Source organism: Symphalangus syndactylus, chromosome 20 (assembly GCF_028878055.3).
Source record: "Symphalangus syndactylus isolate Jambi chromosome 20, NHGRI_mSymSyn1-v2.1_pri, whole genome shotgun sequence".
Lineage (NCBI taxonomy): Eukaryota > Metazoa > Chordata > Mammalia > Primates > Hylobatidae > Symphalangus > Symphalangus syndactylus.
Window position 1 is genome coordinate 45,799,100 of NC_072442.2, and position 23,540 is coordinate 45,822,639.

At 48.6% G+C, this 23,540-nt stretch overlaps 1 protein-coding gene across 1 annotated transcript in view; it reads left to right on the forward strand.

Annotated features, from left to right (window-relative positions):
* Positions 1-23,540, forward strand: part of NMT1 (N-myristoyltransferase 1) — a 45,240-nt gene that overhangs the window by 18,335 nt on the left and 3,365 nt on the right. The window contains exons 2-8 of the mRNA XM_055257712.2: positions 3,277-3,385; positions 8,157-8,301; positions 15,258-15,376; positions 17,775-17,866; positions 18,711-18,827; positions 19,954-20,124; positions 20,967-21,075. Of these exons, the coding sequence (XP_055113687.1) occupies positions 3,277-3,385; positions 8,157-8,301; positions 15,258-15,376; positions 17,775-17,866; positions 18,711-18,827; positions 19,954-20,124; positions 20,967-21,075 (862 nt within the window). The remainder of the gene's footprint in view (positions 1-3,276; positions 3,386-8,156; positions 8,302-15,257; positions 15,377-17,774; positions 17,867-18,710; positions 18,828-19,953; positions 20,125-20,966; positions 21,076-23,540) is intronic.

Consider the following 23,540-nt stretch of genomic DNA (forward strand, 5'->3'; position numbering starts at 1 on the left):
CCGGCTAATTTTTTTTGTATTTTTAGTAGAGACGGGGTTTCACCGTGGTCTCGATCTCCTGACCTTGTGATCCGCCCGCCTCGGCCTCCCAAAGTGCTGGGATTACAAGCGTGAGCCACCGCGCCCGGCCTGCTCCAGGATTTCAAGCATGGGGGGGACACATGGAAAGCCATTTTCACAGTGGTGAGTCCCACAGCTATATAGAGTTCAGGTGATGGAGAAAGATTGTGAAGGCAGAGAGATCCAGAAAAGGCTGGAGGTAACTTAAGTCCAAGGGTAAGGTCATGAAGTCTGGATGTGAGCATTCCTCCCAGGAACAGGAAGAGATAGGAGAATCTGAAGACATTCTATGAAGAGAATTGGCAGCATGTGATTTCAGATCACTTTCTCCCTATATATATATATATATATATACACAGTATCTGTCTGTGAGATAATAGTAATATTCATAATAACTCCAAGGCATTTTGAGACCCTGAAGTCTTTCTGAATTATAAATTGTATTTAACATAATGTTAATGGAAAATTGTATTTTATATTGTTTTAATTCTTGGGGTTTTTGGTGGTTTTTTTTTTTTTTTTTGAGACAGTGTCTGGTTGTATTGCCCAGGCTGGAGTATAGTTGTGCGATTTTAGCTCACTGCAGCCTCCTCCTCCCAGGCTTCAAGCCAGCCTCTCAACTCAGCCTCCCAAGTAGTTGGGACTACAAGTGTGCACCACCACACCTGGCTAATTTTTGGAATTGTGGTAGAGACAGGGTTTTGCCATGTTGCCCAGGCTGGTCTCAAACTCCTGAGCATATTTTTAGTAGAGGCAGGGTTTCGCCATGTTGCCCAGGCTGGTCTCAAACTCCTGAGCTCAAGTGATCCACCTGCCTCAGCCTCCCAAAGTGTTGGGATTACAGGCATGACCCACCATGCCGGACCTTACAGTTATTTGAAAATCGGTTATCTAGAATATACAGTTAAAATTATCCCTGCGTTTATCTGATCCTACTGATTAGGATTCACTGTACTCAGGTTGGACTCCTAATTTTGACTTTTCTTTTTTTCTTTTCTTTTTTTCTTTTTTTTTTTCCCCAAGATGGAGTCTTGCTCTGTCGCCCAGAGCTGGAGTGCAATGGCGCGATACTGGCTCACTGCAACCACCGCCTCCCAGGTTCAAGCAATTCTCCTGCCTCAGCCTCCCAAGTAGCCGGGATTACAGGCGCGTGCCTCCACGCCTGGCTAATTTTGTATTTTTAGTAGAGACGGGGTTTCACCATGTGGGTCAGGCTGGTCTCGAACTCCTGACCTCATGATCTGCCCACCGCGGCTTCCCAAAGTGCTGGGATTACAGGAATAAGCCACCGCGCCCAGCCAATTTTGACTTTTCAATGTGGCTAAGACGCCGAGCATGGTGGCTCACCCCTGTAATCCCAGCAGTTTGGGAGTTCAAGGCAGGAGGATCACTCAAACCTAGAGAGCTTGAGGCCAGCCTGGGTAACAAAGGGAGACCCTTGTCTCTATTTTTTAATTTAATAAAACATTAATGAGGCTAAGAAACTTTTTGCTTCATTCATTGGGTGTGTCATGTAGGGGAAAGCAGCACAAGGAAGTCCCTTGATCACGTGCACACATGCACATGTGCATACACACAGAAATGTTTCTTTTTTTTTTTTTTGAGACCGAGTTTCGCTCTGTTGCCCAGGCTGGAGTGCAGTGGCGCGATCTCGGCTCACTGCAAGCTCCGCCTCCCGGGTTCACACCATTCTCCTGCCTCAGCCTCCCAAGTAGCTGGGACTACAGGCGCCCGCCACCACGCCTGGCTAATTTTTTAATAGAGACGGGGTTTCACCATTTTAGCCAGAATGGTCTCAATCTCCTGACCTCGTGATCCGCCCACCTTGGCCTCCCGAAGTGCTGGGATTACAGGTGTGAGCCACTGTGCCCGGCCACATGTTTCTTGTAATCTCTCCATGGCAGGAGTAACTGGGTGCTATTGTTGTTTTAATTTCCCAAGATTCCTAATGCTGGGTTTTGCCAGTGGTGATCCCTCAGTCTGAGCTTGCCAACAGTTGTCCTCAATCCTGCAGACCTGATTTAGGCATTTCTTTTTTTTCCCTTTTTTTTGAGACGGAGTTTCGCTCTTGTTTCCCAGGCTGGAGTGTAGTGGCGCGATCTCCGCTCACAGCAACCTCCGCCCTCCGGGTTCAAGTGATTCTCCTGCCTTAGCCTCCCAAGTAGCTGGGATTACAGGCATGTGCCACCATGCCTGGCTTATTTTGTACTTTTAATAGAGACAGGCTTTCTCCATGTTGGTCAGGCTGGTCTTGAACTCTGGACCTTAGGTGATCTGCCTGCCTCGGCCTCCCAAAGTGCTGAGATTACAGATGTGAGCCACCGCACCCAGCCTTTTCCTGTTTTTTTTTTTTTTTTTTTTTTGGAGGCAGAGCTCTGTCACCCAGGCTGAAGTGCAGTGGCACGATCTTGGCTCACCACAAGCTCCACCTCCCGGGTTCACACAATGCTCCTGCCTCAGCCTCCCGAGTAGCTGGGACTACAGGCGCCTGCCACCATGCCCGGCTAATTTTTTGTATTTTTAGTAGAGACAGAGTTTCACCATGTTAGCCAGGATGGTCTTGATCTGCTGACCTCGTGATCCACCCACCTTGGCCTCCCAAAGTGCTGGGGTTACAGGTGTGAGCTACCGCACCTGGCGATTTAGGCATTTCTCATGATTGACCATTTTGGACACAGATTGCGGCAATGTTAATGTGCCTTTTTCCTCATCCCTCACTCCCTTTTCGTACTGTCTTGTGCTCCAGATCCAGCTGGGGAAAATTATGAAACTTAATACATTTAGGAGGTGAAGGAAGGAAGGGCAAAGCATTCCAGAAAGCCCACCACTGCCTTTTGGCTGTCATCCTTTTACATTCAGAGTTCAAGGAAGTATTGTGGTATGAATGCCTTGTTTACAATTATCATTCGTGTTTGGTGCCATTACCCTGGCAGTCTAAAGAAAATAAGCAACATAAAAGCAAGAACGGAAAAGGCCCTTTCACACAAATAGGACATCCCTTGCCCAGCACTCCCTCCCTGAAAGCTGAGGGGGCGCGAGTCAGGAGGAGTGCTGGTGTCCTCCAAATGCCCTTTCTGGACCTGGGTTCTTCAGCCTGATTCTGAAGCCAACAGGCTTGATTAAGAAAGGTCTGGCTCCACAGAAAGCTCTTTGTCAGGGGTAGCACAAAACAGATTTTTTTTTAAACCTTGCATTAGTATTTACTTTTTGTTACAGTGGTTTGAGTCCAGCCAATGACACTGGAGCCAAAAAGAAGAAAAAGAAACAAAAAAAGAAGAAAGAAAAAGGCAGTGAGACAGATTCAGCCCAGGATCAGCCTGTGAAGGTAACAAGGAGGTTCTGTTTTTTGTGACTGAGTCACTTTTTCACATGAGAGAGTTTTGAGGTGAATGTATAGGAACAACTTGGATTGACGTTCTCCACTGGTATTACTTCAAGATGGAAGAGTTGGATCCCAGTGCTGTCCTCTGCTGCCCTAGACCTAGGTGATGAAACTGCTGTCAGTACCCTAAAAGATACAGCGGGTCAGACACTGACTCCCAAGCATGGTGCCCATCAGAATGGACAGGTGCATACTGCATGTGCTGCTGTGCCAGTGCCCTGGGGAGCTACGTGTGACAGCCCCTGGCGCCTAGAGCAGTGGTTCTCTGTCTTAAGTCCCCACCGCTCTGACAGTGAAAGGCCCCCCCCTTTCTTTTTGAGACAGAGTCTTACTCTGTTGCCCAGGCTAGAGTGCAGTGCATGATTATAGCTCACTGCAACCTCCACTCCTGGGCTCAAGTGATCCTCCTGCCTCAGCCTCCCAAGTAGCTGGGATTGCAGGTGCATGCCACCACACCTGTCCAATTTTTTTTTTTTTAATTTTTTGTAAAGATGGAGTCTCACTATGTTACCCAAGCTGGGTCTTGAACTCCTGGGCTCAAGCAATCCTCCTGCCCTAGCCTCCCAAAGTGCTGGGATTACAAGCGTGAGCCACTGCGTTCAGCCAAAGACCTCTTCTTAAGACCTTTATATATTTGCAAACATTCTCTTAAGGCCATAGTCATTATAATGAAAGCCATGAGTCCCACAGAGTCTTTCTGAGTTCTACTCCATGAGAACCACTGGCTTAAGGCTTACAGCCCGAGAGTGATGCACTGGCATGAAACCCAGAGATATGGGTAAGGATTGTTTTGTTTCGTAAATAAAACAACATTACAAAATAAAACAATTGCAGGTAAATGTTGTCTTCTTCAAAGTAGGCTGACAGGGGCAGGGGGACAACTCAAACATATTCATAATTCACCTTTTAAAACTGCCTCTGAGACCAGGCGCGGTGGCTCATGCCTGTAATCCCAGCACTTTGGGAGGCCAAGGTGGGTGGATCACCTGAGGTCAGGAGTTCAAGACCACCCTGGCCAACATGGTAAAACCCTGTCTCTACTAAAAATATAAAAATTTAGCTGGGCATGGTGGCAGGCGCCTGTAATCCCAGCTACTCGGGAGGCCAAGGCAGGAGAATCGCTTGAACCCAGGAGGCAGAGGTTGAAGTGAGCTGAGATCACGCCACTGCACTCCAGCCTGGGCAACAGAGTGAGACTCTGTCTCAAAAAATAAAAATTAAGTGGCCAGGCATGGTGGCTCACGCTTGTAATCTCAGCACTTTGGGAGGCCAAGGCGGGTGGATCATGAGGTCAGGAATTTGAGACAAACCTGGCCAACATGGTGAAACCCCGCCTCTACTAAAGATACAAAAAAAAAAATTAGCTGGGCGTGATGGCAAGCACCTATAATCTCAGCTACTCAGGAGGCTGAGACAGGAGAATCACTTGAACCCAGGAGGCGGAGGTTGCAGTGAGCTGAGATCGCGCCATTGCACTTCAGCCTGGGCGACAGGGCAAGACTCTGTCTCAAAAAAAAAAATTTGTTTTTAAATTTTAAATAAAAGAACAGCCTCTGAAACAGTTTATAAGCCTTGCAAAAATCCATACTCATTCCAATATACCCACACTTTGCTTTATGCCTCAAATGTTATGCCTCAACTTGAATCTACTACCTTATTGAGACATGACTTCAAGTAATTTTTTAGTATTTCCAATATAAAACTCACTATGAAAAAAATACCATTATTATTTAATACCATGTTGCACTTCGTTTAAATTAGCTCCAAACCATCACCATCCCTACAAGGTAGGTGGGAGTCTTCCCTTTTTATTTATTTAATTTATTTTTGAGACTCTTGTCATTCAGGTTGGAGTGCAGAAGTACGAACATGGCTGACCGCAGCCTCAACCTCCTGGGCTCAAGCAATCTTCCTACCTCAGCCTCCTGAGTAGCCAGGACTTCAGGTGTGCACCACGACACCCGGCTAATTTTTTTATTATCTGTAGACACGGGGTCTCCCTACGTTACTCAGGTTGATCTCTAACTCAGGCTCAAGAGATCTGCCTGCCATGGCCTCCTAAATTGCTGAGATTACAGGAGTGAGCCATCACACGTGGCCGAGAATTTATTTAATAAACTGCAAGGGGAAGAAAATTAAAATGCCACCTCCGAGGCCTAAGCAATATGAACATATTGGTTCATATTCTTTCTTTCCTTTATAATCTAAGTGAAAAATAGAAAATATTAGAAGAAAAATATTAGAAGAAAATGTATGTATTTTTATTAACCTAAGTCTGACATAGGACCCAGAAGCCATAAAACAGAAATTGACAAATTTAAAACTTTGTAGAAGTCAAAAGATAAACAACAATCTGGGACAATATTTGCAACATATGTATTAGTTTAAAATAATTGAATGAATAGGCAGTTCAGAAAGAAAAAATGTTTAATCAGTGAATAATGAGATAGTTAAAGTCATAATGGAAGAAATGACCATTAAAGCGGTAATTTTTTCTCTTAGATTGGCATAGATTAAGGCTTGGTAAATTTTTTTTTTTTTTTTGTGAGACGGAGTCTCGCTCTGTAGCCCAGGCTAGAGTGCAGTGGCGCAATCTCGGCTCACTGCCAGCTCCGCCTCCTGGGTTCGCGCCATTCTCCTGCCTCAGCCTCCCGAGTAGCTCGGACTACAGGTGCCCGAGACCATGCCAGCTAATTTTTTGTATTTTTAGTAGAGATGGGTTTTCACCGTGTTAGTCAGGATGGTCTCGATCTCCTGACCTTGTGATCCACCCACCTCGACCTCCCAAAGTGCTGGGATTACAGACGTGAGCCACCGTGCCTGGCCACTTTTTTTTTTTTTTTTTTTTTTTAAATAGGAACGGGGTCTCACTATATTTCCCAGGCTGGACTTGAACTCCTGGGCTTAAGCAGTCCTCCCACCTCAGCCTCCCAAAGTGCTGGGATTACAGGTGTGAGCCACCAAGCTCAGCTGAGGCTTGGTAAATCTAATGGTGAGGGTCTGGAGCTACTCTCATACACTGTTCATTGGATTACTGATAGTCTCTTTTTAGAGAGCAAATTGATGATAAATAATTTCAAAAGTGCATACCTTTTGACCTAGCAAGCCTCTTTCTTAACTTAATCCTACAGAAATATATATCCCAGTGGGTAAAAATAGATGTATAAGAAAATTTATGCTGGGTGTGGTGGCCTGTAATCCCAGCATTTTGGGAGGCCGAGGTGGGCAGTTCGCTTGAGCCCAGGAGTTCGAGGCCAGCCCAGGCAACATAGTGAGACCCCGTCTCAACAAAAAAACAAACAAAAAAATTATCTGGGCCTGGTGGCACATACCTATAGTCCCAGCTACTCAAGAGGCTGAAGTGGGAGAATCCCTTCAGCCCATGAGGTTGAAGCTGCAATGAGCCATGATTGTGCCACTGCACTCCAGCCTGGGCAACAGAGCGAGAACCTGTCTCAAAAAAAAAAAAGAAATTCACTGCAACATTGTTGTATTACTGAAGAACAAAATCACCAAAATGCCCATGAGTAGGGGGCTGGCTAAATATACTGTGGTCCATACATACAGTGGACTTAGTTGGTAGAATGGGTAGGTCCATGTGTTTTCACCTGGAAAGGTCTCTAAGACAGTCTTTAAAGAGCAGTTTGTACGATAATATTATATGATCGAATTTTAGTTTTTGAAAAGTGTGTGTGTGCATTTGGAACTTGCATGCAGAAAAGTCTGGAATTATGTTTGCCTCTTCTCACCTTCCCAAGTGAAGACTATTGATGACAAGGATTATATTTGGGGGATGGGATTGTTGGGTGTTTACTTTCTATGTGTCTTACACATTTCTGCATTGTTTGAAATTTACATTGAGCATGTATTACTTTTGTCATCAAACAACATAAGACTAATAAGGGGAGAAACCCTGCGGGCAGCACCCGCCCATCATATAGCTCATTGTCAACCACTTTTTCTCCGGTTGTAATGACCTCTGGCATTACGACAGAGGAACCAAACCCCTTCTTTGAGTTGTACCCCTTAACTCTTTTTTTTTTTTTTTTGAGATGGAGTCTTGCTCTGTCACCCAGGCTGGAGTGCAGTGGTGCGATCTTGGCTCACTGCAACATCTGCCTCCCAGGTTCAAACAATTCTCCTGTCTCGGCCTCCTGAGTAGCTGGGATTACAGGGACACGCTGCCATGCCTGGCTAATTTTTTGTATTTTAGTAGAGACAGGGTTTCACCGTGTTGCCCAGGCTGGTCTTGAACTCCTGAGCTCAGGCAATCCACCTCCCTCGGCCTCCCAAAGTGCTGGGATTACAGGCATGAGCCACTGTGCCCAGCACTCTTTTTTTTTTTTTTGAGACAGAGTCTAGCTTTGTTGCCCAGGCTGGAGTGCAATGACGCCATCTCGGTTCACTGCATCCTTCGCCTCCCAGGTTCAAGTGATTCTCCTGCCTCAGCCTCCCAAAATAGCTGGGATTACAGGTGCCCACCACCACGCCTGGCTAATTTTTGTATTTTTAATAGAGACAGGGTTTCACCATGTTGGTCAGGTGGGTCTCGAACTCCTAACCTCAAGTGATCTGCCCACCTTGGCCTCCCAAAGTGCTGGGATTACAGGCATGAGCCACTGCACCCAGCCTCCCCTAACTCTTGAACTCATAATTAATCAAAAGTCTTACTAACATAATGGGCCTTTTCTCTCCCCAACTTTGTCTTGTCCAGATGAACTCTTTGCCAGCAGAGAGGATCCAGGAAATACAGAAGGCCATTGAGCTGTTCTCAGTGGGTCAGGGACCTGCCAAAACCATGGAGGAGGCTAGCAAGCGAAGCTACCAGTTCTGGGATACGCAGCCCGTCCCCAAGCTGGGTATGTATATGCTTGCTTTCTTTGCCAGGTCAGGGGCGAGGGATCTGCCTCAGCTGTGCCTTCATGAGGGTTTCATGCTGAATTACTGTAGGGAGGGCAGTAGAGTCCTGTAGTTCCTTGGTAGTTGTTTTCAGAGGGTGGTTCTTAAAAATGCAGCACAAAGACTATCATTCAGAGACCTTACCATTTTATAGCAGCACACCTTGAGAACAAATAATGATTCTTGCCAACAGCAGTGGCTCACACCTATAATCTCAGCACTTTGGGAGGCCGAGGCGGGAGGATTGTTTGAGCCCAAAAGTTCGAGACCAGCCTGGGCAACATAGTGAGACTTTGTTTCCACAAAAAGTACAAAAATAAAAAAAAAAATTAAAAAAAAAAAATAACCAGGCATAGTGACATGCACCTGTAGTCCCAGCTACTCAGGAGGCTGAGGTGGGAAGATCACCTGAACCTGGGAGGTCAAGGCGGCAGTGAGCTGAGATCACGCCACCGCACTCCAGCCTGTGCAACAGGAGTGAGACCCCCAACTCAAAAAACAAACCAAAAAAACAACAACAACAAAAAAAACAAAACTATTGGCACATGAGAGTGGGAATGTCTGCCCAGAGGTCTTTTTTCCACTTAGGTTTATAGAGAGTTTGTCTTGTTTGTCTGGGCACATGTTTATTCCTGGAATGGGCAAAGTCCCCAGCCTCTTCCCCTTTGTCTCCTAGCCAATGCATGCTTACTAAATGCAAAGTGGTTTGAGATTTTGCTTAGCAGTGATGGTTCAACAACAGGAATACCATATATAGATTTCATTAGCACCCCGTAAAAAAGCTATAATGAACTGCTAAAGGGGTGGAATAGGCAGAATGTCTAAAAGGATTCTGGAAGGGACTGGATCCTGTTAGGCGTGCCTGCCAAGACTGAGCCAAGCCACCCTTGATAGCTAACTTCAGGACTCAGCTGACAAAGTTTCTGAAGTGGTTGTATCATGATTCTGGACCCACTGGTGGCCTAGTTCCTGTTTTCTTTGTGACTGGGAAAGTAAGTATGTTGAATGACTTTCAGCTTGTCCACATTACTGCTCCCCTCCCGAAACACAACGAGACTTCACTAGTATGTTCGGTGCAGAGGAGGAGGGTGGGGCAGGGCCAGACAGGGTAGGGCCAAAGACTGGTGAGGGGAGGAAGGCAGCTGTGCCCAAGGAGATTTGTCTGCTGCAGAGGTTGGGAGCAGCTACTCCATGAGGCCTGCAGACCTGCAGGATGGGCATTGCCTAATTGCTAGTAGAAATGCAGTTTGTCAGGCCCCACCCCAAAGCTGCAGAATCAGAACTGCCAGAGGATTTGTGTCCACTTTGAAAGTTTGAGAAGCTCTGCTCTAGAGTGGATGCAGTTCTTAGAAGCTTGGTCACAATTGACGCAAGCTGAGGAGGTGCATCCCCGCAGGTGAGGGAGAGCAGAGCACTGCCCAGGTGGACAAGAGGGGTGCTGATTCCCCCATCACCGTGTGTGTTTGGCTGCCCTCATCGGCCAGGTCCCAGGCCCACTGGCTAAGCCCTCCAGCAAGGCTTTGGGCCACAGGGTGGGGTCCCAGTGACCAGTTTCTCGCTGAGGAGCAGGAAGGATGCAGAGAGCCACACATCTCACCTCTGAATGAAATCCCTGATGAGGTGTTGTGTGGTGGCTGCCATATATCTTGGCTCTGTTTTCAGATGGCATTTTGGAGTTTTGGTTTGATTTTATTTTTCCTGAGGAATTTGCAAATGAGTAACCTTGCTACATTCTTCACAAATAGTGGCACCTGGTAAAGAGGCAGATTGAGGCCAGGCGCGGTAGCTCACGCCTGTAATCCCAGCACTTTGGGAGGCCGAGGCGGGCGGATCACCTGAGGTCAGGAGTTTGAGACCAGCCTGGCCAACATGGTAAAACCTCGTCTCTACTAAAAATACAAAAACTAGCTGGGTGTGGTGGCACGGGCCTGCGATCCCAGCTACTTGAGAGTCTGAGGTGGGAGAATCGCTTGAACCTGGGAGACGGAGGTTGCAGTGAGCTGAGCTCGCACCACTGCACTCCAGCCTGGGCAGCAGAGCAAGAATGCGTCTCAAAAATAAATTTAAAAAAAAAAAAAAAAGAGGCAGCTGGGATTAATTTGCTTCTGTTCCTCTTCAGCCCAGCAATACTTTGTTTTCCTTTCACCTGTAAATGTAGAAAGTGCTTCAGTTTAGTTCTCAGAAAGCTCAAGAGAAAACCACACAGTTGCTCATACGGGCCCTGACACTTTGAGGAAGGAGGAACAAGGTCTGGTTTTATTTCTCCTGGCTTTGCCTTCTGTGCAGTGCGTGGTGTTGGACTCTATGGAAGAGCGGTCACCCTGAGCATCTGACTAGTCTGCCTTTGAGGTCCAGGGTCAGTCAAGCCCCAGTTACATTCCTTTGTTTGTGTCAGCCTGTAGAAAGTGCCACCTTGGCAGGCGTGTTAGCCTGCATGGCTGAGGCGTCACCCTAGTTCTGAGTTTTCTCAGGGGTGGTGGTACCTACAGCTTCTTGCCCTAATTTTTTTTTCACTTAATTGGAGAACTAATGATTATAAATCTCGTGCATATTAGCTGCACTGTGTTTTTACAGTACTCTCCACCTTCTTGGGAGAGTTTTAATTAGATGGTATTCCACTAAAGAAACCTATAAGTCTCTCTTATTCATTTATTCATTTATTTATTTATTTATTTATGAGACAGAGTCTCACTCTGTCGCCCAGGCTGGAGTGCAGTGGCGTGATCTCGGCTCACTGCAACCTCTGCAGGTTCAAGCAATTCTCTGCCTCAGCCTCCCGAGTAGCTGGGATTACAGGCGCCCGCCACCACGCCCGGCTAATTTTTGTATTTTTAGTAGAGATGGGGTTTCACCATCTTGGCCAGGCTGGTCTTGAACTCCTGACCTCGTGATCCACCTGCCTCGGCCTCCCAAAATGCTAAGATTACAGGCATGAGCCACCGCGCCTGGCCCTCTCTTTTATTTTCATGAGACAGGATCTCGCTCTGTTGCCGAGGCTGGAGTGCAGTGGCATGATCATGGCTCACTGCAGCCTTGATCTCCTGAGCTCAAGCAATCCTCCCACCTTAGCCTCCTGAGTAGCTGGGACTACAGGTGCCTGCCACCATGCCTGGCTAATTTTTAAATTTTTTGTGGAGACATGGTTTCACTATGTTGCCCAGGCTGGTCTCAAACTCCTAAGCTCAAGCTGTCCTCCTATCTTAGCCTCCCAAAGTGCTGGGATTATAGGCGTGAGCCACTGCACCTGACTGAGACCTGCAATTCTTTAGAAGCTTAAAATTATCCTAGTTTTACCATGGAAAGGCCTTCTTAGGCCAGGTGTGGTGGCTCAATGCCTGTAATCCCAGCACTTTGGGAGGCCAAGGCAGGAGGATTGCTTGAGCCCAGTAGCTGAAGACCAGCCTGGACAACAGGGAAAGACCTCGTCTCTACAAAAAAATTTAAAAATTAGCCAGACATGGTAGCACATGCCTGCGGTCCCAGTTTCTTAGGAGACTGAGGTGGGAGGATCGTTTGAGTCCTGGAGGTCGAGGCTGTAGTGAGCCATGATCATGCCACTGCACTCTAGCCTGGGTGACAGAGCGAGTCCCTGTCTCAAAGATTAAAAAATAAATAAATAAAAATGAAAGGCCTTCTTAGCAGAAGTGTTTTAGTCTGTATATACTGTAAGAGCCGCAGATGAACTTTTGATCCCCCGCTTCAGATCATGTCATTCTTCTTTTTAAAGTCACCCCTTTCCCGCTCATGTCAATGGAAGCAGTATCCTTTTCTGTCTTTGGTCAGTGGAATGCAGTGTGGCCACTCTGTTTTAAAAAGTAACTATCAAAGGGAGGATGTGCACTCACCTGGTTTCCGTGGGTCCCAGAGAGAAGCTTCCCCTCTCTTTCCTCTCCCTGGCCTTTGTTTGGTTTAGTGTTTTCCACATCTCAGACATTCTCAAAGAATTTTGAGGGAAGAGTGTGCAGAAAGAAACCCATTGAAAGCTCAGGGTTTTCTTTAAACTTCCAGATTCTTTTAAAGCAAGTTCGAAGTGTCATCCTTAGTCATTTATTGGTTCATGTTGGCCTTGAGAGAATCGGCTGCATTCTTGCTGTGCTCTGCAGAGCAGCCTTCCACCCCTGCTCAGCAGGAGGTACTCAAAGGCCATTGTAAGGGAGAAGGCAGGCTGCTCCCCACAGAGCAGGACAAGCAGAGGCCATGATGCTGGCACCAGATCGAGGACAGCACAGGAGCCTTGGGCTGCTTCTTGGCATTGAGGGCACTCCACAGTGGGAGTCTAGTAAAAGTGGCTGCTCCCTTCTCAGTGTTTCCTGTAGCTCTACTTTTTCACACCCACCCTGCCCCACATAGTCCACCCGCAGCCTGGCTGATTCCTAATTATCCTTGAGGTCTTGTCTTTAGATATTTCCTCTGAGAGGTCTTTCCTCACACACACACACACACACACACACACACACACACACACACACACACACACGTCCCATAGTACCCTGTACTTCATTCTTACTGGCCCTCGCCATGCCGGTTGGCACGTACCTCCTTGCTCGTCTCTTTGGTGTCCATGATGGTAAGGACCTGTGTCTGTTTCATTCGCCAGCCCCTGCCACAGAACTGGCACATTCTAGTATTCAGTGAACACTTGGTGAAGGAGTGAGTGAATGGAAGTGCCTGTTGCATGTAGGACCTAGTAGCCAGCCAGCCTAAATGAGAAGATTTAGCCTTGAAGTTATTTTAGTACAGTAGGGAAGACCATCAGTATTCTTGGCCATGGAAATAATTTAGGGGGAAAAAAAGAAGGTTCTGAAGTGTATAGGAAAAGGTATAAATTCAATACAAGTTGGGAAATTAGCACCTAGATAAGACTAGAGGGTCTGGCCCTCAGCTTTGTAGGCTCAAAAATGTTTTTTTAATATACATAGCTGTCAGTTGGAAGCGGATTGACTTAAACAAATTCACAAGAGCTACTTAATGAATAATCAAATGGTGGGTTTTGGCTGGGCGCCGTGGCTTATGCTATAATCCCAGCATTTTGGGAGGCCAAGGCAGGAGGATCACTTGAGTCTAGGAGCTCGAGACTAGCCTGGGCAACAGTGAGACCTCATCTCTACGAAAAATAAAATTAGCCAGGCGTAGTGGCACATGCCTGTAGTCCCAACCACTCAAGAGGCTGAGATGGGAGGATCGTTTGGGCCTAGGAGGTTGAGGCTGTAGTGAACCAAGGTTACGCCACTGCATTGCAGTCTGGGCAACAGAGCAAGACCCCATCTCACCAGTCATGAGTTTCCTAACTAGGGAAGAAAAATATGACCTGTCTCCTAAGCAAACCTGTTGGGAAGCCTGATTACCAACAGAGCAGGCTGCTTCCCTGCTGTGTGTCCCTGCACTTTCCAGATCCTGACCCGCAGCACGTGGATAATGACTCATTTATTTACTATTTCCTCAGAAGATGGTACGTCTCATGAGGACAAGGACTTGGTCCTTTTTCCTGCTGTACACTAGGGGCTGGCATGGTCACTGAGTCACTGGTGCATGGTTGGCGCTCAGTAATGTGTCTGATGGAAGAGGGTGAGATGATCAGTGCCAGCGGTGGTGTCGTGTGCTGCAGCCTGATGCAGCCCTTTCCACCACACTTGCCCCACAGATTATCATTCTGGGAAGGTCTAGAGCTTCCTATTACATGTTAGAATGAAATGTTTGGACTTTGGGAGGCCGAGGCAGGTGGATCACTTGAGGCCAGGGGTTTGAAACCAGCCTGGCCAACATGGTGAAACTCCATCTCTACTAAAAAAAAAAACAACACCAAAATTAGCCAGTGTGGTGGCAGACACCTGTAATTCCAGCCACTTGGGAGGCTGAGGCAGGAGAATCGCTTGAACTGGAGAGGTGAAGGTTGCAGTGAGCCAAGATCACACCACTGTACTCCAACCTGGGCGACAGAATGAGACTCTGTCTCAAAAGAAAAGAAAAAGAAAATATTTGGGATCAGGAGTCTGAAAGTCAGTAAAAGCATGAATTGAGTGCCTAGTCTATACAGAGCCCTTTGCTAGGAACACTGTTACTGGGTTGGTCCCTTTTGAAGACTCCATTTTCCAAAATGCACTAAACATTGCATTCTTCGCAATGTAAACATGAGTGAGCCCGTTGTAGAACTGAAATCATCCCAAGGGCCAGAATTCAGTGGTGAATCTCTCAGCATTTATGAGTCCGATTGAGCTCTGGATAGGAATGAGGGCTGTGTCTTTGGAGCACTTCCCCACACGCTCCCACGGAGGAGGGGCCTATCCTGCTCAGGGAGGGGATGTTGTGTCAGGGTGACTTCCCGGCAGCACTGTGTAGAGTTGGTGATTCAGCCCAAAGGCACTTGGAGGACTCTAAACACTGAGGGCCTGAGTTGGCAGTAGCAGTTAACTGGCTCACGCTGCTGAAAGCCAAGGCTGGCAGGGCCACGATTGAGCCTGGCGCCTAGAAGCCATCATCTGGTTCAGAAATGGGCCCAGTACATTGTTGTTGCTGTTGACACAAAAGCAGGCTTGTTGTGACTCCTTACAAACCCATCCAGACTGACGGGCCTGGGCCAGGGCCCTGACAGCACTCTTTACACCAACCAGGAGGCAGGAAGCCAAATTACTAAAGATAAATGTTTGTCATTCAGTGACCCAAGGGAGATTTAAATGGATTTCCAAAACACGAACCACCTTGGATCCCAGTGATTGTCCTGAGGTTTTGCCATGAATTGGCCCTCAGTTAGGGGCTAAGGGTAGCTGGAAAGATGGTTTGCAATTGCCAAGCACAGAAAGTTCTTCAGATGGAGGGCTCCTAGGGACAGGAGGAATTTGCTCTGGTTGAGTTTTGAGCTGAGCCCTTTACTGCCCCGAGGGGGCAAAGGGTGAGGCTCACAGCTGTGCTCTTCTTTCAGGCGAAGTGGTGAACACCCATGGCCCCGTGGAGCCTGACAAGGACAATATCCGCCAGGAGCCCTACACCCTGCCCCAGGGCTTCACCTGGGATGCTTTGGACCTGGGCGATCGTGGTGTGGTGAGTGGGCCCTCAGAAGGTTACACCTGCGGGTAGGAGCCACTTTCACAGTAAGCCCTGCAGTCTCACCGAGACCACGTCTACTCGAGCCCTAGAGAGCTGAGCCAAGGAGGTCTGAACAAACTCCCGTCTGTAACTTCCTGGGGCATGGCCAAGACTCCACATAAATAGCTTTTCTGGCAGGTTGAAAGTTAACGTCTGTAGCTCCCCAACGTGGATACCTGTTTTTCATTCATTCTTTTTTGTTCATTCATTTATTTCCTTATTTTCTTTCTAGTCTGTCTCCTGACTGGAGCAGCTGGGGCTGCTAAATGAGGCCCTGTCCTCCACTTTCCACCCCGGCCACCCAGAGCCCCTTGTTTGGACCTGAGGGATTTATTTCCCTTATAAAGGATGATGAAAATGTCGCTGGGCGCGGTGGCTCACGCCTGTAATCCCACCATTTTGGGAGGCCGAGGCAGGCGGATCATGAGGTCAGGAGTTCGAGACCAGTCTGACCAACATAATAAAACCCCATCTCTACTAAAAATACAAAAAATTAGCCAGGTGTGATGGTGTATGCCTGTATCCTAGCTGCTCGGGAAGCTGAGGCAGGAGAATCTCGTGAACCTGGGAGGAGGATGTTGCAGTGAACTGAGATCGCACCATTGCACTCCAGCCCAGGTGACAGTGCAAGACTCTTTGTCTCAAAAAAAAAAAAAATGTCAACAGAATTTTTTTTTTTTTTTTTGAGATGGAGTCTCGCTTTGTTGTCCAGGCTGGAGTGCAGTGGCACCATCTCAGCTCACTGCAGTCTCCGCCTCCTGGGTTTAAGCGATTCTCCTGCCTCAGCCTCCCGAGTAGCTGGGATTACAGGTGAGTGCCACCACGCCCAGCTAATTTTTATATTTTTAGAAGAGATGGTGTTTCACCATGTTGGCCAGGCTGGTTTCGAACTCCTGACCTCAGGTGATCCGCCCGCCTCGGCCTCCCAAAGTGCTGGGATTACAGGCAATGAGCCACTAGGCCTGGCTTTTTTTTTTTTTTTTTTTTTTTTGAGACGGAGTCTGGTTCTGTTGCCCAGGCTGGAGTGCAGTGGCGCCATCTTGGCTCACCCCAACCTCCACCTTCCAGGTTCAAGCGATTCTCCTGCCACAGGCTCCCGAGTAGCTGAGATTACAACTATCTGTCACCACGCATGGATAATTTTTGTGTTTTTAGTAGAGATGGGGTTTCACTATGTTGGCCAGTCTGGTCTCGAACTCCTGACCTCGTGATCCACCCGTCTCGGCCTCCCAAAGTGCTGGGATTACAGGCATGAGCCACTGCGCCCACCCTTTTTTTTTTTGAGATGGAGTCTTTCTCTGTCGCTCAGCCTGGAGTGCAATGGCACGATCTTGGCTCACTTCAACCTCCACCTCCTGTGTTCAAGTAGTTCTCCTGTCTTAGCCTCCCCAGTGGCTGGGATTACAGGCGTCTGCCACCACGCCCGGCTAATTTTTTTATTTTTTAGTAGAGATGGGGTTTAACCACATTGGCCAGGCTGGTCTTGAACTTCTGACCTCAGGTGATCCGCCCACCTCAGCCTCCCAAAGTGCTAGGATTACAGGCTTGAGCCACCACACCTGGCCAACAGAATTTTTTAATACCAAAGTTGGGCCAGCAGATGGAGATAGCTGAGAAGGCAGAAAAAGGCCTTTGTGGCTGGGTGTGGTGGCTCACACCTGTAATCCCAACAATTTGGGAGTCTAAGGTGGGAAGATCGCTTGAGCCCAGGAGTTCAAAATCAGTCAGCCTGGTCAATATAGTGAGACTGTCCCCCTACAAAAGAAAAAAATTTAATAATTAGCTGGACGTGGTAGTATGCCCCAGTAGTCTCAGCTACCTGGGAGGCTGAAGTAGGAGGATCACTTGAACCCAAGGAGTTGGAGACTGCAGCGAGCCATGATCACACCAGTACACTCCAGCCTGGGTAACAGAGTGAGACTCTATCTTGAAAAGAAAGCAAAAAAGGCCTTTGTTTGGGCCAGATGGTAAAAAATCAGACAAGGTGGGAAATAGCAGTGACTCTCCGTGGAGTAATTCCTTGACTAGCTTCGAGAGTCATCCCTCCACGGCACTTCACAGAAGTTGAGACCAGTGGCTCTCCATTGTTGATGGCGCAGAATGATGAAGTGGTTGGTTAGTTAGGTGGCATTCTCGGTCTGCCACTCTACCACGTGATGGCTCCGTTTTCTACTGTAACGAGGGTGTTTGCTCCAAGAGTTCCTACCATGCCAGGGGGCAGAAGGATTTGTGAGGTGCCACGTCATTTTTGGTAGTTTGCTTCATCCTTCTGAAACGCCTAGAGCCCCAGGGTATTGGAGTTGGTCTCCTACCTGGCAGAATACCTCCAAGTGAGCTGCTTATTTCTTTACAGCTAAAAGAACTATACACCCTCCTGAATGAGAACTATGTGGAAGATGATGACAACATGTTCCGATTTGATTATTCCCCAGAGTTTCTTTTGTGGTAAGTTGTAGGGGCTTTCTTGAGGTTCTTGAGGGCAAGGCGTAGAGCAGAACCACCAGAGGGCACCAGAGTTTTCATCCCTGCCAGGGGCCAACCTTTGAATGGCAAATTAGTGTGTCATTTTTGAGTTCCTGCATCTGAAGGAGACTTGCTTTCATTGGCGCTTAGCATTGCAACCTTGTTTAACACAATTGACTAGGTGAGGGAGACCTTCGTAGAGCTGGTACCCAGGGAAGAGGTATTCATTGTCTGGTGACTTTATATAAGAAAGGAAGGGGCATGAGACCTACTAAGACTGAAAGAAAAGAAGGCACATTTTCTATCTAGTTCCTGAGCATGCTCAATTGTATAGCCTTGCCTGGCTGAGCCATCCACCTGCCAAGGCCACGTTTAATATCCAGGAAGAGAGAGGCATGGGCCGAAATGGAGAGGGACTACCTGAAAGGGAAGGAAGAATTTGCACCAGAAGGAGGGAGACGGGAGACCAGAGCTCCAGGGTTGCCACAATCAGCTCTCAACCGTGGGACCCACTGGCCTCCGAACCAAAGATGCCAGTCCCTTGGTTCAAGCTGTCAAAATGAACACACAGAAATTAGATCAGGCATGAAATCCTCAGTATGATAACCTTGGGTTGGATGAGTAACTAGGCCAAGTGGGATGAGCAGCCAGAAATGGTGATGGCTCGATTCTGTGTGTCCAGGAGGGCTTGGCCCTAAAGAGAATTCAGCTGTTAACCCCCAGGGAGGTGGTAGCACCAGGTCCGAACCAAATTTGGCTGTGGAGCCCAAGCAGCTTGTCCAGCCTGCCGGCAAGCAGCACAACTACCCCAGCCTCTCTTTTCCAGGGCTCTCCGGCCACCCGGCTGGCTCCCCCAGTGGCACTGCGGGGTTCGAGTGGTCTCAAGTCGGAAATTGGTTGGGTTCATTAGCGCCATCCCAGCAAACATCCATATCTATGACACGTAAGCACCTGCACCTACCCCCACCCCCAACAACACTGCCATCCTGCTTGGTCTGGGAGGGAGGAGGAGAAGGCTGCACAACGTGCCCCATGAAAGGAAGAGGGAAGGTCTCAGGAAGGGAGGATGCCCAGGTGCGGGGACTGCAGATTCATCCTAGGAACCACCTGTTCTGCTCAGAGTCCCAGCTGGCTCCCTTGTCTGTGGCCCGGGTTGGAAGGAGCCCACCCTGAGGCCTGGTGTGCCTGCTCAGCAGAGGCTTGTTTTTGTTTTTTGTTTATTGTTTATTATTTTTTAAATTTTATAGAGGCAAGGTCTTGCTGTGTTGCCCACACTGGTCTCAAACTCCTGAGCTCAAGTGATCCACTCACCTCTGCCTCCCAAGAGTGTTGGGATTATAGGCGTGAGCCACTGTGCCTGGCCAGAGGCTTTTTTTAGTCTCACTCTGTTGCCCAGGCTGGAGTGCAGTGGTGTGATCTTGGTTCACTGCAAGCTCCACCTCCAGGGTTCAAATGATTCTCCTGCCTCAGCCTCCCAAGTAGCTGGGATTACAGGCCCACGCCACCACACCCCACTAATCAGAGCCTCATTTTTGAACGCCTGTACCAGTGTGGAAGCACTTGAACAGCAGCAGAAATGGGCCAGAGCCAGTGTGACCCAGATTCAGATAGTCCTTGGGGCCTGTGATCTCTGCTCTTCATTTTCCCTGGAAGTGTTGAAACCATCTGTCTGCCACAGTCTTCAGGGCTTATCAGCTGTGTTCTTGAGGGAATCAGAATGCTTGAAACCCTAGAATTGCCTTGACCTGCCCCGTGGGTTCCCTGTGCTGCTTCCCTGCATGCTGAAGGTGGGATTCCCCAGGGACTCATCAGGGAGATGCTGGTGGTACCTTCAAATAAAGGCGTTTGCTTGAGTCCCACCTTCCTTTGGAAATAGATTCTGTTGAAGTGAGGTAGGCTCCTGGCCTGGTGGAGTGTGGTGGGGAGTCCCAGTACTGAGTGCAGGTGGCAGCTAAAAGTACACCTGTGCTGCAGACCTGGTCCTTCTAGGTGTGGCTGCACGTACTTGATGGGATCACCATTCCCTTCCCTGTTAAAAACCTTGTCACCTGGATTTTTCCCCCTCTTAGAGAGAAGAAGATGGTAGAGATCAACTTCCTGTGTGTCCACAAGAAGTTGCGTTCCAAGAGGGTGGCTCCAGTCCTGATCCGAGAGATCACCAGGCGGGTTCACCTGGAGGGCATCTTCCAAGCAGTTTACACTGCCGGGGTGGTACTACCAAAGCCCGTTGGCACCTGCAGGTAAAACTGTCTTCCTGTAAGTCCCCAAAAATACGGGTGTCTGCACTGTAGTTGAGGAGCATGTGCCACTGTGAGTCACAGCTCTGCCCTTAGCATCCCACCTCTGGAGTATCTGGTAAGGCGGGCACTTGGTGCCTGCAGAAGCCAGATGGGGAGCATGGAGAGGGTGGGAGGGTTGTAGGGATGGCAGACTGGCAAGTCCCTGCCTTATCAGGAGGGCTCTTGGTGTCTGCTGGCTGCTGCCATTTGGAGATGGTGGGGGGCGGTACTGGTGGTTTGTTTTTGTTTTTAGGGATGAGCCCAAATCTGGATTTTTGGGAAATGTCCTGAAGTTTTAAATGGTTGGCTCAAATTGTTTTGAATATTGTGTGCACCAAATACAGCAAGTCAGCTATGTGATCTAAGGGCAGCCTCTGCCTTAGAAAGTTGTTTAAAACAATTGAATAATCTCTCCCTAGAGAACTTTAAAAGTAAAAACACCAGGTGTGAAAGCAAAAGAGGAGGAGGGAGGAGGGTGAGTGCCTCTGCCATCATCTTCTGGGCTTGACTACAGTCCTTTTCCGTTGACTTGAGTGAGGATTGCTCTCCCCAGACAACCGCTGTAGCAAAGGAATAGTTTTTGAACTTGAGCAAGAAAAATAGGGAGAGAGAAAATCCAGGAGGAGCTTTGGCAGCACTCACTAGGGGAAGGGGAAGGCTGGAGAGCAGGGTGATACCACTGACTCCGGAGGCACCTGATGTGTCTCTCACGCCACCTGCTGGCCAGCTGGGGTCTCCCTGCCATTGTCCTTGTAATAGGGATTGGCCAGAACCCTGAGGACAGGACATTTGTGTCCCCACAGGTATTGGCATCGGTCCCTAAACCCACGGAAGCTGATTGAAGTGAAGTTCTCCCACCTGAGCAGAAATATGACCATGCAGCGCACCATGAAGCTCTACCGACTGCCAGAGGCCAGTGGTGCCCCGGGTGGTGGGCAGGGGGCAGAGAGAGGGCAAGGAGAGCCTGGCTATCAGCAGGAGAGAAGGGCTCTGGGTGGAGAGGGAGCTTTCTCCTACCGGAAAAGTGAACTAGCCCATAGTCTTCAGATTTCCTGGACTTTCTATTTCTGTTATCTGAAGCAGGATTTTATTTTAGTTTAACTTTCTCAGTTCCTCTGAGTCTGTGCCTGGACTAGCTTCTCTGCCATCTGTTGAAAGGCTCAGAGAACACCTATTCTCTGTAATTTTAGCCTAAGTAAAGCATAAATAGAATGATGAATCCACTTAGTGAACCTTCATACACATGGCAGCGCGTTCCAAAGCCCAGCGCAGATGCACTAGAGGGTCTGCGACGCCCCTCTGCCGGGTCAAGTAAAGGGTGACCTGAGCTTGTGAGGGAAGCCCCGATTTCTAATCCCAATTTCCCCACCCAGATTTGGCTGAAGGACTGGGCAACCTTAAAGCGAGCTGCTTTTCTGTTCTGGGTCTCAGTTTTCCTAGTTTCCCAAAGAAACAAGTGCTCCAACTGTGGCTAGCTTCAGGTAGGGATTCTTTTTTTTTTTTTTTTTTTTGAGACAGGATCTGATTCTGTTGCCCAGGCTGGAGTGCAATGGCACAGTCACAGCTCACTGCAGCCTCGACCTCCCAGACTCAAGTGATTCTCCCACCTCAGCCTCCCAAGTAGCTGGGACTACAGGCATGTGCGGCCGTGCCCGGCCAATTTTTGTTTTTATAGAAACGGGGTTTTGCCGCCAGGCACAGTGGCTCACACCTGTAATCTCAGCACTTTGGGAGGCCGAGGCGGGCGGATCACGAGTTCAGGAGATCGAGACCATCCTGGCTAACATGGTGAAACCCCGTCTCTACTAAAATTAGCTGGGCATGGTGGTGGGCACTTGTAGTCCCAGCTACTTGGGAGGCTGAGGCAGGAGAATGGCGTGAACCTGGGAGGCGGAGCTTGCAGTGAGCTGAGATTGCGCCACTGCACTCCAGCCTAGGTGACAGAGCGAGACTCCATCTCAAAAAAAAAAAAAAAAAAAGGGAAAAAGAAACAGGATTTTGCCATGTTGCCCAGGCTCGTCTGAATTCCTAGGCTCAAGTGATCCATGCACCTCAGCCCCTCAAAGTGCTGGGATTATAGGCGTGAGCCACCGCGCCCATCCCAGTAGGGATTCTTAAAATCCCTTCTCAGGCCTGGCGGTGGCTCACACCTGTAATCCCAGCACTTTGGCAGGCCTAGGCGGGCGGATCACAAGGTCAAGAGATTGAGACCATCTTGCCAACACGGTGAAACCCCGTCTCTACTAAAAACACAAACACTAGCTGGGCGTGGTACGTGCCTGTAATCCCAGCTAGTTGGGAAGCTGAGGCAGAAGAATCGCTTGAACCTGGGAGGCAGAGGTTGCAGTGAGCCGAGATTCGCGCCATTGGACTCCAGCCTGGCGACAGAGCAAGACTCCATCTCAAAAAAAAAAAAAGGAAAGAAAAAATCTCTTCTCTTTCCTCGGAGTGCTTCCTATTGGCCATCAGTCCACACAGTTACTGCGTTCCCGCTGACGTGAGGCTGCCTGCCTGGATTCCTCAGCCTCTAAACAGGATTGATCACTCTAAAATCAGGCTAATCCACCAAGTGATTGGGGTCATTAGTGTCCCATCTTGAGAGACTGCTGCAGTACCGTTAGACACTGCCAAAAGCACAGGCTTGGGGGACTGTGGTATGTGTCTTCTCCCTTCTGTTCTCATGACAGATCTGCCCTGCATTCTAGACCGGTGGGCAGGCAGGCAGAGAGTATTCCTACAGTGCTGCAGCAGCCAGAAGAATGTCCCACCCATGTCTGGGTGGAAACCCCTGCATGGCTGTTTGCAGTCCAGGATTTGAGGTATCATTGTGGGAGCTGCCATGTAGAATGAGGTCATTGAGCATTCCCCTAGAGAGACGAGGATTTAGCAAGGAATTTTAGAGGCTGGAGGGTCTAGAACTGAAGTTTTAAAAGCAATTCCTGCACTGGGAAGCATTGTGTCAGGCACTGACTGAGGCCTGTAAACTGTGACACCACCTTGTTTGCAGATTGCCCCAAGCCCACCTTTGTGTATCTGAGCCTCTGGGGATGTTCTACCAGCCCCGGTATTTGCTCCACAGGATCACATGGTTTCATTCCACTGAAGCATTTTTCTAGCAAAAGCAGCTGCCGGGTGGGACGCTGACTGGGGATAAAATCCTGGGAGTATGCTGCTTTTCTTCTGAATTTAACCCGCAGCCGTGTCTCTCTGGGAAGTAATGGTGTAATGGTGTCTGGGTGGGCAGACCCTGGCTGGGCCCTGGGGTCTGTCTGTGAAGTGCTCTAAGTCTAGCAGAGAAAGAGCAGTGAGTGTGGGATGGCATCAGTCACAGTTCAGTGAGAAGCCTGTGAGGACTGCTGGGCTGTGCGGGCAGAAGG